At 41.5% G+C, this 17500-nt stretch overlaps 1 protein-coding gene across 1 annotated transcript in view; it reads left to right on the top strand.

The window, feature by feature from the left end:
* Positions 1-17500, top strand: part of LOC106592580 (unconventional myosin-XV) — a 274787-nt gene that overhangs the window by 119273 nt on the left and 138014 nt on the right. Inside the window, exon 11 of the mRNA XM_045692035.2 lies at positions 423-584. Coding sequence (XP_045547991.2) covers positions 423-584 — 162 coding nt within the window. The remainder of the gene's footprint in view (positions 1-422; positions 585-17500) is intronic.

The following is a 17500-nucleotide window of genomic DNA, read 5'->3' as shown; positions in this document are numbered from 1 at the left end:
TTTGTCCTCCTCGGGCAAAAATGTGAAGAATAGCATGAGATGAGCTGTAAAACAAAACATTTTTCTCTCTGCCCCATGGCAAAAAGTGTAGAATTTCAGGAAGTTAGCTTTTTTTCCTAAAATAATATATATTTTATTTTTTGGGGGGTGGTTGAGGGGCCTTTCTACTTATCCTTCCACGTATACTGTTTTCAAAATACCCCTCCGTATACCCCACAAAATACCCCTCAATATACCCCACAAAATACCCCTCAAGAGAAGCATAATAAGTAACGTCAAACTGTGCATAATTGCAGGAAATATGTTTTTAAAATGTAAAAAAAAGAATCCGGGGGAGAACAACACAGACCCTCCGTCTACTTTTCGCCCCCCCACCAATATTTACACCACCATTTCTCCCTTGGTGTGTCCCTCTGCACCAGGGTGGTGACTGTGTGATAGAGGGGAAGGACGACGGGGCAGATTTCCGTCGTGTGCAGAGTGCCATGGACATCCTGTGTTTCAGTCCCGACGAGCAGAACGGCATCTACAGAATACTGTCCTCCGTACTACACCTAGGGAATGTATACTTCCAGCCATTCCAGGTACTATAACCCCTAACCCCTATCCTTTAACCCCTAACCTCTAACCCCTAACCTCTAACCCCTAACCCCTAACCCCTAACCCCTAACCTCTAACCCCTAACCCCTAACCTCTAATCTCTAACCCCTAACCCCTAACCCATAACCTCTAACCCCTAACCCCTAACCTCTAACCCCTAACCCCTAACCTCTAACCCATAACCCCTAACCCCTAACAACTAACCTCTAACCCCTAACCTATAACCCCTAACCCCTAACCCCTAACCTCTAACCCCTAACCCCTAACCTCTAACCTCTAACCCCTAACCCCTAACCCCTAACCTCTAACCCCTAACCCTGACCCTATAACCCTATAACCCTATAACCCTATAACCCTTTAAACCTAACCCTATAACCCTATAACCCTATAACCCTATAACACTAACCCTATAACCCTGACCCTAACCCTAACCCTAACCCTAACCCTAACCCTGACCCTGACCCTATAACCCTGTAACCCTATGACCCTACATCCCTATAACCCTATAACCCTAACCCTAACCCTATAACCCTAACCCTATAACCCTACAACCCTAACCCTATAACCCTATAACCCTGACCCTATAACCCTGACCCTATAACACTGTAACCCTATGACCCTACAACCCTATAACCCTATAACCCTAACCCTAACCCTATAACCCTAACCCTATAACCCTGACCCTATAACCCTGACCCTATAACCCTATAAACCTAACCCTATAACCCTGACCCTATAACCCTATAACACTATAACCCTGACCCTATAACAATATAACCCTATAACCCTATAACCCTAACCCTGACCCTATAACCCTATAACCCTATAACCCTGACCCTATAACCCTAACCCTGACCCTATAATCCTACAAAACTATAACCCTATAACCCTAATCCTATAACACTATAACCCTATAACCCTAACCCTAACCCTGACCCTATAACCCTATAACCCTATATCCCTGACCCTATAACCCTAACCCTGACCCTATAACCCTATAACACTATAAACCTATAACCCTAATCCTATAACACTATAACCCTATAACCCTAACCCTAACCCTATAACCCTATAACCCTATAACCCTAACCCTAACCCTATAACCCTATAACCCTGAGCCTATAATACTGACCATATAACCCTATAACCCTATAACCCTGTAACTCTGACCCTATAACCCTATAACCCTATAACCCTGAGCCTATAAAACTGACCCTATAACCCTATAACCCTGACCCTATAACCCTATAAACCTAACCCTATAACCCTGACCCTATAACCCTATAACACTATAACCCTGACCCTATAACAATATAACCCTATAACCCTATAACCCTAACCCTGACCCTATAACCCTATAACCCTATAACCCTGACCCTATAACCCTAACCCTGACCCTATAATCCTACAACACTATAACCCTATAACCCTAATCCTATAACACTATAACCCTATAACCCTAACCCTAACCCTGACCCTATAACCCTATAACCCTATATCCCTGACCCTATAACCCTGACCCTATAACCCTATAACACTATAAACCTATAACCCTAATCCTATAACACTATAACCCTATAACCCTAACCCTAACCCTATAACCCTATAACCCTATAACCCTAACCCTAACCCAATAACCCTATAACCCTGAGCCTATAATACTGACCATATAACCCTATAACCCTATAACCCTGTAACTCTGACCCTATAACCGTATAACCCTATAACCCTGAGCCTATAAAACTGACCCTATAACCCTATAACCCTGACCCTATAACCCTATAACCCTGACCCTACAACCCTGTAACCCTATAACCCTATAACCCTATAACCCTATAACCCTATAACACTATAACCCTATAACCCTAATCCTATAACACTATAACCCTATAACCCTAACCCTAACCCTATAACCCTATAACACTATAACCCTATAACCCTATAACCCTATAACCCTGACCCAATAACCCTATAACCCTAACCCTAACCCTATAACCCTATAACACTATAACCCTATAACCCTATAACCCTGACCCTATAACCCTATAACCCTATAACCCTGACCCTTTAACAATATAACCCTATAACCCTATAACCCTATAACCCTATAACCCTAATCCTATAACACTATAACCCTATAACCCTATAACCCTAACGCTAACCCTATAACCCTATAACCCTAACCCTATAACCCTATAACCCTATAAACCTGAGCCTATAAAACTGACCCTATAACCCTATAACCCTATAACCCTGACCCTATAACCCTATAACCCTATAACCCTGATCCTATAACCCTTACCCTATAACCCTATAACCCTGACCCTACAACCCTGTAACCCTATAACCCTATAACCCTATAACCCTATAACACTAACCCTATAACCCTAACCCTAACCCAATAACCCAATAACCCTATAACCCTATAACCCTATAACCCTAACCCTATAACCCTATAACCCTGACCCTATAACCCTATAACCCTAACCCTATAACCCTGACCCTATAACCCTATAACCCAAAAACCCTAACCCTATAACCCTATAACCCTGACCCTATAACCCTATAACCCTATAACCCTGACCCTATAACCCTATAACCCTAAACTTATAACCCTATAACCCTGACCCTATAACCCTATAACCCTATAACCCTGACCCTATAACAATATAACCCTATAACCCTATAACCCTAACCCTGACCCTATAACCCTATAACCCTATAACCCTGACCCTATAACCCTAACCCTGACCCTATAACCCTATAACCCTATAACCCTATAACACTATAACCCTATAACCCTAATACTATAACACTATAACCTTATAACCCTAACCCTAACCCTATAACCCTATAACCCTATAACCCTGACCCAATAACCCTATAACCCTATAACCCTATAACCCTGACCCTATAACCCTATAACCCTATAACCCTGACCCTTTAACAATATAACCCTATAACCCTATAACCCTAACCCTGACCCTATAACCCTATAACACTATAACCCTAATCCTATAACACTATAACCCTATAACCCTATAACCCTAACGCTAACCCTATAACCCTATAACCCTAACCCTATAACCCTATAAACCTATAAACCTGAGCCTATAAAACTGACCCTATAACCCTATAACCCTATAACCCTGATCCTATAACCCTGACCCTATAACCCTATAACCCTGACCCTACAACCCTGTAACCCTATAACCCTATAACCCTATAAACCTATAACACTAACCCTATAACCCTAACCCTAACCCAGTAACCCAATAACCCTATAACCCTATAACCCTATAACCCTAACCCTATAACCCTATAACCCTGACCCTATAACCCTATAACCCTAACCCTATTACCCTGACCCTATAACCCTATAACCCAAAAACCCTAACCCTATAACCCTATAACCCTGACCCTATAACCCTATAACCCTATAACCCTATAACCCTGACCCTATAACCCTATAACCCTATAACCCTATAACCCTGACCCTATAACCCTATAACCCTATAACCCTGACCCTATAACAATATAACCCTATAACCCTATAACCCTAACCCTGACCCTATAACCCTATAACCCTATAACCCTGACCCTATAACCCTAACCCTGACCCTATAACCCTATAACCCTATAACCCTAACCCTATAACCCTATAACCCTGACCCTATAACCCTATAACCCTATAACCCTATAACCCTGACCCTATAACCCTATAACCCTATAACCCTATAACCCTGACCCTATAACCCTATAACCCTATAACCCTGACCCTATAACAATATAACCCTATAACCCTATAACCCTAACCCTGACCCTATAACCCTATAACCCTATAACCCTGACCCTATAACCCTAACCCTGACCCTATAACCCTATAACTCTATAACCCTATAACACTATAACCCTATAACCCTAATACTATAACACTATAACCCTATAACCCTAACCCTAACCCTATAACCCTATAACCCTATAACCCTATAACCCTTTAACCGTGACCCAATAACCCTATAACCCTATAACCCTATAACCCTGACCCTATAACCCTATAACCCTATAACCCTGACCCTTTAACAATATAACCCTATAACCCTATAACCCTAACCCTGACCCTATAACCCTATAACACTATAACCCTATAACCCTATAACCCTAATCCTATAACACTATAACCCTAACCCTATAACCCTACAACCCTAACCCTATAACCCTATAACCCTGACCCTATAACCCTATAACCCTAACCCTATAACCCTGACCCTATAACACTGTAACCCTATGACCCTACAACCCTATAACCCTATAACCCTAACCCTAACCCTATAACCCTAACCCTATAACCCTGACCCTATAACCCTGACCCAATAACCCTATAACACTATAACCCTGACCCTATAACAATATAACCCTATAACCCTATAACCCTAACCCTGACCCTATAACCCTATAACCCTATAACCCTGACCCTATAACCCTAACCCTGACCCTATAATCCTACAACACTATAACCCTATAACCCTAATCCTATAACACTATAACCCTATAACCCTAACCCTAACCCTGACCCTATAACCCTATAACCCTATAACCCTGACCCTATAACCCTAACCCTGACCCTATAACCCTATAACACTATAAACCTATAACCCTAATCCTATAACACTATAACCCTATAACCCTAACCCTAACCCTATAACCCTATAACCCTATAACCCTAACCCTAACCCTATAACCCTATAAACCTGAGCCTATAATACTGACCATATAACCCTATAACCCTATAACCCTGTAACTCTGACCCTATAACCCTATAACCCTGAGCCTATAAAACTGACCCTATAACCCTATAACCCTGACCCTATAACCCTATAACCCTGACCCTACAACCCTGTAACCCTATAACCCTATAACCCTATAACCCTATAACCCTATAACACTATAACCCTATAACCCTAATCCTATAACACTATAACCCATTAACCCTAACCCTAACCCTATAAACCTATAACACTATAACCCTATAACCCTATAACCCTATAACCCTGACCCAATAACCCTATAACCCTATAACCCTGACCCTATAACCCTATAACCCTATAACCCTGACCCTTTAACAATATAACCCTATAACCCTATAACCCTAACCCTGACCCTATAACCCTATAACACTATAACCCTATAACCCTATAACCCTAATCCTATAACACTATAACCCTATAACCCTATAACCCTAACGCTAACCCTATAACCCTATAACCCTAACCCTATAACCCTATAACCCTATAAACCTGAGCCTATAAAACTGACCCTATAACCCTATAACCCTATAACCCTGACCCTATAACCCTATAACCCTATAACCCTGATCCTATAACCCTGACCCTATAACCCTATAACCCTGACCCTACAACCCTGTAACCCTATAACCCTATAACCCTATAACCCTATAACACTAACCCTATAACCCTAACCCTAACCCAATAACCCAATAACCCTATAACCCTATAACCCTATAACCCTAACCCTATAACCCTATAACCCTGACCCTATAACCCTATAACCCTAACCCTATAACCCTGACCCTATAACCCTATAACCCAAAAACCCTAACCCTATAACCCTATAACCCTGACCCTATAACCCTATAACCCTATAACCCTATAACCCTGACCCATTAACCCTATAACCCTAAACTTATAACCCTATAACCCTGACCCTATAACCCTATAACCCTATAACCCTGACCCTATAACAATATAACCCTATAACCCTATAACCCTAACCCTGACCCTATAACCCTATAACCCTATAACCCTGACCCTGTAACCCTAACCCTGACCCTATAACCCTATAACCCTATAACCCTATAACACTATAACCCTATAACCCTAATACTATAACACTATAACCTTATAACCCTAACCCTAACCCTATAACCCTATAACCCTATAACCCTGACCCTATAACCCTATAACCCTATAACCCTATAACCCTGACCCTATAACCCTATAACCCTATAACCCTGACCCTTTAACAATATATCCCTATAACCCTATAACCCTAACCCTGACCCTATAACCCTATAACACTATAACCCTATAACCCTATAACCCTAATCCTATAACACTATAACCCTATAACCCTATAACCCTAACGCTAACCCTATAACCCTATAACCCTAACCCTATAACCCTATAACCCTATAAACCTGAGCCTATAAAACTGACCCTATAACCCTATAACCTTATAACCCTGACCCTATAACCCTATAACCCTGATCCTATAACCCTGACCCTATAACCCTATAACCCTGACCCTACAACCCTGTAACCCTATAACCCTATAACCCTATAACACTAACCCTATAACCCTAACCCTAACCCAGTAACCCAATAACCCTATAACCCTATAACCCTATAACCCTAACCCTATAACCCTATAACCCTGACCCTATAACCCTATAACCCTAACCCTATAACCCTGACCCTATAACCCTATAACCCAAAAACCCTAACCCTATAACCCTATAACCCTGACCCTATAACCCTATAACCCTGACCCTATAACCCTATAACCCTATAACCCTATAACCCTGACCCTATAACCCTATAACCCTATAACCCTGACCCTATAACAATATAACCCTATAACCCTATAACCCTAACCCTGACCCTATAACCCTATAACCCTATAACCCTGACCCTATAACCCTAACCCTGACCCTATAACCCTATAACCCTATAACCCTAACCCTATAACCCTATAACCCTGACCCTATAACCCTATAACCCTATAACCCTATAACCCTGACCCTATAACCCTATAACCCTATAACCCTATAACCCTGACCCTATAACCCTATAACCCTATAACCCTGACCCTATAACAATATAACCCTATAACCCTATAACCCTAACCCTGACCCTACAACCCTATAACCCTATAACCCTGACCCTATAACCCTAACCCTGACCCTATAACCCTATAACTCTATAACCCTATAACACTATAACTCTATAACCCTAATACTATAACACTATAACCCTATAACCCTAACCCTAACCCTATAACCCTATAACCCTATAACCCTTTAACCCTGACCCAATAACCCTATAACCCTATAACCCTATAACCCTGACCCTATAACCCTATAACCCTATAACCCTGACCCTTTAACAATATAACCCTATAACCCTATAACCATAACCCTGACCCTATAACCCTATAACACTATAACCCTATAACCCTATAACCCTAATCCTATAACACTATAACCCTATAACCCTATAACCCTAACGCTAACCCTATAACCCTATAACCCTAACCCTATAACCCTATAACCCTATAAACCTGAGCCTATAAAACTGACCCTATAACCCTATAACTTTATAACCCTGACCCTATAACCCTATAACCCTGATCCTATAACCCTGACCCTATAACCCTATAACCCTGACCCTACAACCCTGTAACCCTATAACCCTATAACCCTATAACCCTATAACACTAACCCTATAACCCTAACCCTAACCCAGTAACCCAATAACCCTATAACCCTATAACCCTATAACCCTAACCCTATAACCCTATAACCCTGACCCTATAACCCTATAACCCTATAACCCTGACCCTATAACCCTATAACCCTGACCCTATAACCCTATAACCCTATAACCCTATAACCCTGACCCTATAACCCTATAACCCTATAACCCTGACCCTATAACAATATAACCCTATAACCCTAACCCTGACCCTATAACCCTATAACCCTATAACCCTGACCATATAACCCTAACCCTGACCCTATAACCCTATAACACTATAACCTTATAACCCTATAACCCTAATCCTATAACACTATAACCCTATAACCCTATAACCCTAACCCTAACCCTATAACACTATAACCCTATAACCCTAATCCTATAACACTATAACCCTATAACCCTATAACCCTAACCCTAACCCTATAACACTATAACCCTATAACCCTAACCCTATAACCCTATAACCCTATAACCCTGAGCCTATAAAACTAACCCTATAACCCTATAACCCTATAACCCTGACCCTATAACCCTATAACCCTGAGCCTATAAAACTGACCCTATAACTCTATAACCCTGACCCTATAACCCTATAACCCTGACCCTACAACCCTGTAACCCTATAACCCTATAACACTAACCCTATAACCCTAACCCTAACCCAATAACCCAATAACCCTATAACCCTATAACCCTAACCCTATAACCCTATAACCCTGACCCTATAACCCTATAACCCTAACCCTATAACCCTGTAACCCTATAACCCTAACCCTATAACCCTATAACCCTAAACTTATAACCCTATAACCCTGACCCTATAACCCTATAACCCTGACCAAATAACCCTGAGCGTATAAAACTGACCCTATAACCATATAACCCTATAACCCTGTAACCCTATGACCCTATAATCCTATAACCCTATAACCCTATAACCCTATAACCCTAACCCTATAACCCTATAACCCTAACCCTATAACCCTATATCCCTAACCCTATAACCCTATAACCCTGTAACCCTGACCCTATAACCCTATAACCCTATAACCCTGACCCTATAACCCTATAACCCTATAACCCTAACCCTATAACCCTAACCCTAACCCTAACCCTATAACCCTATAAACCTAACCCTATAACCCTATAACCCTGACCCTATAACCCTATAACCCTGACCCAATAACCCTGAGCCTATAAAACTGACCCTATAACCCTATAACCCTGTAACCCTATGACCCTATAACCCTATAACTATATAACCCTATAACCATAACCCTATAACCCTAACCGTATAACCCTATAACCCTATAACCCTGACCCTATAACCCTGACCCTATAACCCTATAACCCTAACCCTATAACCCTATAACCCTGACCCTATAACCCTATAACCCTAACACTATAACCCTATAACCCTATAACCCTATAACCCTAACCCTATAACCCTATAACCCTATGACCCTATAACCCTAACCCTATAACCCTAACCCTATAACCCTATAACCCTAACCCTATAACACTGACCCTATAACCCTATAACCCTAACCCTATAACCATATAACCCTATAACCCTATAACCCTGACCCTATAACCCTATAACCCTATAACCCTATAACCCTGACCCTATAACCCTATAACCCTATAACCCTGACCCTTTAACAATATATCCCTATAACCCTATAACCCTAACCCTGACCCTATAACCCTATAACACTATAACCCTATAACCCTATAACCCTAATCCTATAACACTATAACCCTATAACCCTATAACCCTGACCCTATAACCCTAACCCTGACCCTATAACCCTATAACCCTATAACCCTGAGCCTATAAAACTGACCCTATAACCCTATAACCAACCCTATAACCCTAACCCTATAACCCTATAACCCTAACCCTAACCCTATAACCCTATAACCCTAACCCTATAACCCTATAACCCTAACCCTATTACCCTATAACCCTATAAACCTATAACCCTGACCCTATAACCCTAACCCTGACCCTATAACCCTATAACCCTATAACCCTGAGCCTATAAAACTGACCCTATAACCCTATAACCCTGACCCTATAACCCTATAACCCTGACCCTACAACCCTGTAACCCTATAACCCTATAACCCTATAACCCTATAACACTATAACCCTATAACCCTAATCCTATAACACTATAACCCTATAACCCTAACCCTATAACCCTATAACCCTAACCCTATAACCCTATAACCCTATAACCCTATAACCCTGACCCAATAACCCTATAACCCTATAACCCTATAACCCTGACCCTATAACCCTATAACCCATATAACCCTGACCCTTTAACAATATAACCCTATAACCCTATAACCCTAACCCTAACCCTATAACCCTATAACCCTGACCCTACAACCCTGTAACCCTATAACCCTATAACCCTATAACCCTATAACACTAACCCTATAACCCTAACCCTAACCCAATAACCCAATAACCCTATAACCCTATAACCCTATAACCCTAACTCTATAACCCTATAACCCTGACCCTATAACCCTATAACCCTAACCCTATAACCCTGACCCTATAACCCTTTAACCCAAAAACCCTAACCCTATAACCCTATAACCCTGACCCTATAAACCTATAACCCTATAACCCTATAACCCTGACCATATAACCCTATAACCCTATAACCCTGACCCTATAACCCTATAACCCTATAACCCTGACCCTATAACAATATAACCCTATAACCCTATAACCCTAACCCTGACCCTATAACCCTATAACCCTATAACCCTGACCCTATAACCCTAACCCTGACCCTATAACCCTATAACACTATAACCTTATAACCCTATAACCCTAATCCTATAACACTATAACACTATAACCCTATAACCCTAACCCTAACCCTATAACCCTATAACCCTATAACCCTATAACCCTAACCCTATAACCCTATAACCCTATAACCCTGAGCCGATAAAACTGACCCTATAACCCTATAACCCTATAACCCTATAACCCTGACCCTATAACCCTATAACCCTATAACCCTGAGCCTATAAAACTGACCCTATAACTCTATAACCCTGACCCTATAACCCTATAACCCTGACCCTACAACCCTGTAACCCTATAACCCTATAACACTAACCCTATAACCCTAACCCTAACCCAATAACCCAATAACCCTATAACCCTATAACCCTATAACCCTAACCCTATAACCCTATAACCCTGACCCTATAACCCTATAACCCTAACCCTATAACCCTGAAACCCTATAACTCTAACCCTATAACCCTATAACCCTAAACTTATAACCCTATAACCCTGACCCTATAACCCTATAACCCTGACCAAATAACCCTGAGCCTATAAAACTGACCCTATAACCCTATAACCCTATAACCCTGTAACCCTATGACCCTATAATCCTATAACCCTATAACCCTATAACCCTATAACCCTAACCCTATAACCCTATAACCCTAACCCTATAACCCTGACCCTTTAACCCTATAACCCTATAACCCTAACCCTATAACCCTATAACCCTATAACCCTATAACCCTGACCCTATAACTCTATAACCCTATAACCCTGACCCTATAACCCTATAACCCTATAACCCTAACCCTATAACCCTAACCCTATAACCCTAACCCTAACCCTAACCCTAACCCTATAACCCTATAACCCTAACCCTATAACCCTATAACCCTGACCCTATAACCCTATAACCCTGACCCAATAACCCTGAGCCTATAAAACTGACCCTATAACCCTATAACCCTAACCCTATAACCCTATAACCCTAACCCTATTACCCTATAACCCTATAAACCTATAACCCTGACCCTATAACCCTAACCCTGACCCTATAACCCTATAACACTATAACCCTGAGCCTATAAAACTGACCCTATAACCCTATAACCCTGACCCTATAACCCTATAACCCTATAACCCTATAACACTATAACCCTATAACCCTAATCCTATAACACTATAACCCTATAACCCTAACCCTAACCCTATAACCCTATAACCCTAACCCTATAACCCTATAACCCTATAACCCTATAACCCTGACCCAATAACCCTATAACCCTATAACCCTGACCCTATAACCCTATAACCCATATAACCCTGACCCTTTAACAATATAACCCTATAACCCTAACCCTGACCCTATAACCCTATAACACTATAACCCTATAACCCTATAACCCTAATCCTATAACACTATAACCCTATAACCCTATAACCCTAACCCTAACCCTATAACCCTATAACCCTGACCCTACAACCCTGTAACCCTATAACACTATAACCCTATAAACCTATAACACTAACCCTATAACCCTAACCCTAACCCAATAACCCAAAAACCCTATAACCCTATAACCCTATAACCCTAACCCTATAACCCTATAACCCTGACCCTATAACCCTATAACCCTAACCCTATAACCCTGACCCTATAACCCTATAACCCAAAAACCCTAACCCTATAACCCCATAACCCTGACCCTATAACCCTATAACCCTATAACCCTATAACCCTGACCCTATAACCCTATAACCCTATAACCCTGACCCTATAACCCTATAACCCTATAACCCTGACCCTATAACAATATAACCCTATAACCCTATAACCCTAACCCTGACCCTATAACCCTATAACCCTATAACCCTGACCCTATAACCCTAACCCTGACCCTATAACCCTATAACACTATAACCTTATAACCCTATAACCCTAATCCTATAACACTATAACCCTATAACCCTATAACCCTAACCCTAACCCTATAACCCTATAACCCTATAACCCTAACCCTATAACCCTATAACCCTATAACCCTGAGCCGATAAAACTGACCCTATAACCCTATAACCCTATAACCCTATAACCCTGACCCTATAACCCTATAACCCTATAACCCTGAGCCTATAAAACTGACCCTATAACTCTATAACCCTGACCCTATAACCCTATAACCCTGACCCTACAACCCTGTAACCCTATAACCCTATAACACTAACCCTATAACCCTAACCCTAACCCAATAACCCAATAACCCTATAACCCTATAACCCTAACCCTATAACCCTATAACCCTGACCCTATAACCCTATAACCCTAACCCTATAACCCTGTAACCCTATAACCCTAACCCTATAACCCTATAACCCTAAACTTATAACCCTATAACCCTGACCCTATAACCCTATAACCCTGACCAAATAACCCTGAGCCTATAAAACTGACCCTATAACCCTATAACCCTGTAACCCTATGACCCTATAATCCTATAACCCTATAACCCTATAACCCTATAACCCTAACCCTATAACCCTATAACCCTAACCCTATAACCCTGACCCTTTAACCCTATAACCCTATAACCCTAACCCTATAACCCTATAACCCTATAACCCTGACCCTATTACCCTATAACCCTATAACCCTGACCCTATAACCCTGTAACCCTAACCCTATAACCCTAACCCTATAACCCTAACCCTAACCCTAACCCTATAACCCTATAACCCTAACCCTATAACCCTATAACCCTGACCCTATAACCCTATAACCCTGACCCAATAACCCTGAGCCTATAAAACTGACCCTATAACCCTATAACCCTATAACCCTGTAACCCTATGACCCTATAACCCTATAACCCTATAACCATATAACCCTAACCCTATAACCCTAACCGTATAACCCTATAACCCTATAACCCTGTAACCCTGACCCTATAACCCTATAACCCTAACCCTATAACCCTATAACCCTGACCCTATAACCCTATAACCCTAACCCTATAACCCTATAACCCTATAACCCTATAACCCTAACCCTATAACCCTATAACCCTATGACCCTATAACCCTAACCCTATAACCCTAACCCTATAACCCTATAACCCTAACCCTATAACACTGACCCTATAACCCTATAACCCTAACCCTTTAACCCTATAACCATATAACCCTATAACCCTATAACCCTGACCCTATAACCCTATAACCCTATAACCCTATAACCCTGACCCTATAACCCTATAACCCTATAACCCTAACCCTATAACCCTAACCCTATAACCCTATAACCCTAACCCTAACCCTATAACCCTATAACCCTAACCCTATAACCCTATAACCCTAACCATATTACCCTATAACCCTATAAACCTATAACCCTGACCCTATAACCCTAACCCTGACCCTATAACCCTATAACCCTATAACCCTGAGCCTATAAAACTGACCCTATAACCCTATAACCCTATAACCCTATAACCCTGACCCTATAACCCTATAACCCTATAACCCTGAGCCTATAAAACTGACCCTATAACTCTATAACCCTGACCCTATAACCCTATAACCCTGACCCTACAACCCTGTAACCCTTTAACCCTATAACCCTATAACACTAACCCTATAACCCTAACCCTAACCCAATAACCCAATAACCCTATAACCCTATAACCCTAACCCTATAACCCTATAACCCAGACCCTATAACCCTATAACCCTAACCCTATAACCCTGCAACCCTATAACCCTAACCCTATAACCCTAACCTTATAACCCTATTACCCCTACCCTATAACCCTATAACCCTGACTAACCCTAACCCTATAACCCTATAACCCTGACCCTATAACCCTATAACCCTAACCCTATAACCCTGACCCTATAACCCTATAACCCAAAAACCCTAACCCTATAACCCTATAACCCTGACCCTATAACCCTATAACCCTGACCCTATAACCCTATAACCCTATAACCCTATAACCCTGACCCTATAACCCTATAACCCTATAACCCTAACCCTATAACCCTATAACCCTATAACCCTATAACCCTAACCCTATAACCCTGACCCTATAACCCTATAACCCTATAACCCTAACCCTATAGCCCTATAACCCTAACCCTATAACCCTATAACCCTAACCCTATAACCCTGACCCTATAACCCTATAACCCTATAACCCTAACCCTATAGCCCTATAACCCTATAACCCTATAACCCTATAACCCTATAACCCTGACCCTATAACCCTATAACCCTATAACCCTGACCCTATAACCCTATAACCCTATAACCCTAACCCTATAACCCTAACCCTATAACCCTAACCGTAACCCTAACCCTATAACCCTATAACCCTAACCCTATAACCCTATAACCCTGACCCTATAACCCTAACCCAATAACCCTGAGCCTATAAAACTGACCCTATAAATCTATAACCCTATAACCCTGTAACCCTATGACCCTATAACCCTATAACCCTATAACCCTAACCCTATAACCCTAACCGTATAACCCTATAACCCTATAACCCTGACCCTATATCTCTGACCCTATAACCCTATAACCCTAACCCTATAACCCTATAACCCTATAACCCTGACCCTATAACCCTATAACCCTAAGCCTATAACCCTGACCCTATAACCCTATAACCCTAACCCTTTAACCCTATAACCATATAACCCTATAACCCTATAACCCTGACCCTATAACCCTATAACCCTATAACCCTATAACCCTGACCCTATAACCCTATAACCCTATAACCCTAACCCTATAACCCTAACCCTATAACCCTATAACCCTAACCCTAACCCTATAACCCTATAACCCTAACCCTATAACCCTATAACCCTAACCCTATTACCCTATAACCCTATAAACCTATAACCCTGACCCTATAACCCTAACCCTGACCCTATAACCCTATAACCCTAACCCTATAACCCTATAACCCTATAACCCTATAACCCTGACCCTATAACCCTATAACCCTATAACCCTATAACCCTGACCCTATATCCCTATAACCCTATAACCCTAACCCTATAACCCTAACCCTATAACCCTAACCCCAATCCTAACGCTAACCCTAACCCTATAACCCTATAACCCTAACCCTATAACCCTATAACCCTGACCCTATAACCCTATAACCCTGACCCAATAACCCTGAGCCTATAAAACTGACCCTATAACCCTATAACCCTGTAACCCTATGACCCTATAACCCTATAACCCTATAACCCTATAACCCTAACCCTATAACCCTAACCGTATAACCCTATAACCCTATAACCCTGACCCTATAACCCTATAACCCTAACCCTATAACCCTATAACCCTATAACCCTGACCCTATAACCCTAACCCTATAACCCTATAACTCTATAACCCTAAAACCCTAACCCTAACCCTTTAACCCTATAACCATATAACCCTATAACCCTATAACCCTGACCCTATAACCCTATAACCCTATAACCCTATAACCCTGACCCTATAACCCTATAACCCTATAACCCTAACCCTATAACCCTAACCCTATAACCCTATAACCCTAACCCTAACCCTATAACCCTATAACCCTAACCCTATAACCCTAACCCTATTACCCTATAACCCTATAAACCTATAACCCTGACCCTATAACCCTAACCCTGACCCTATATAGGGTTATAGGGTTATAGGGTCAGGGTTATAAAACTGACCCTATAACCCTATAACCCTATAACCCTATAACCCTATAACCCTGACCCTATAACCCTATAACCCTATAACCCTGAGCCTATAACCCTGACCCTATAACCCTATAACCCTGACCCTACAACCCTGTAACCCAATAACCCTATAACCCTATAACCCTATAACACTAACCCTATAACCCTAACCCTAACCCAATAACCCAATAACCCTATAACCCTATAACCCTATAACCCTAACCCTATAACCCTATAACCCTGACCCTATAACCCTATAACCCTAACCCTATAACCCTGACCCTATAACCCTATAACCCAAAAACCCTAACCCTATAACCCTATAACCCTGACCCTATAACCCTATAACCCTATAACCCTATAACCCTGACCCTATAACCCTATAACCCTATAACCCTATAACCCTGAGCCTATAAAACTGACTCTATAACCCTATAACCCTATAACCCTATAACCCTGACCCTATAACCCTATAACCCTATAACCCTGAGCCTATAAAACTGACCCTATAACTCTACAACCCTGACCCTATAACCCTATAACCCTGACCCTACAACCCTGTAACCCTATAACCCTATAACACTAACCCTATAACCCTAACCCTAACCCAATAACCCAATAACCCTATAACCCTATAACCCTATAACCCTAACCCTATAACCCTATAACCCTGACCCTATAACCCTATAACCCTAACCCTATAACCCTGTAACCCTATAACCCTAACCCTATAACCCTATAACCCTATAACCCTGTAACCCTATGACCCTATAAT

This window comes from Salmo salar, chromosome 12, assembly GCF_965601325.2.
Source record: "Salmo salar chromosome 12, fSalSal1, whole genome shotgun sequence".
NCBI classification, from domain to species: domain Eukaryota; kingdom Metazoa; phylum Chordata; class Actinopteri; order Salmoniformes; family Salmonidae; genus Salmo; species Salmo salar.
This window is presented reverse-complemented; position numbering and strand designations above follow the sequence as displayed.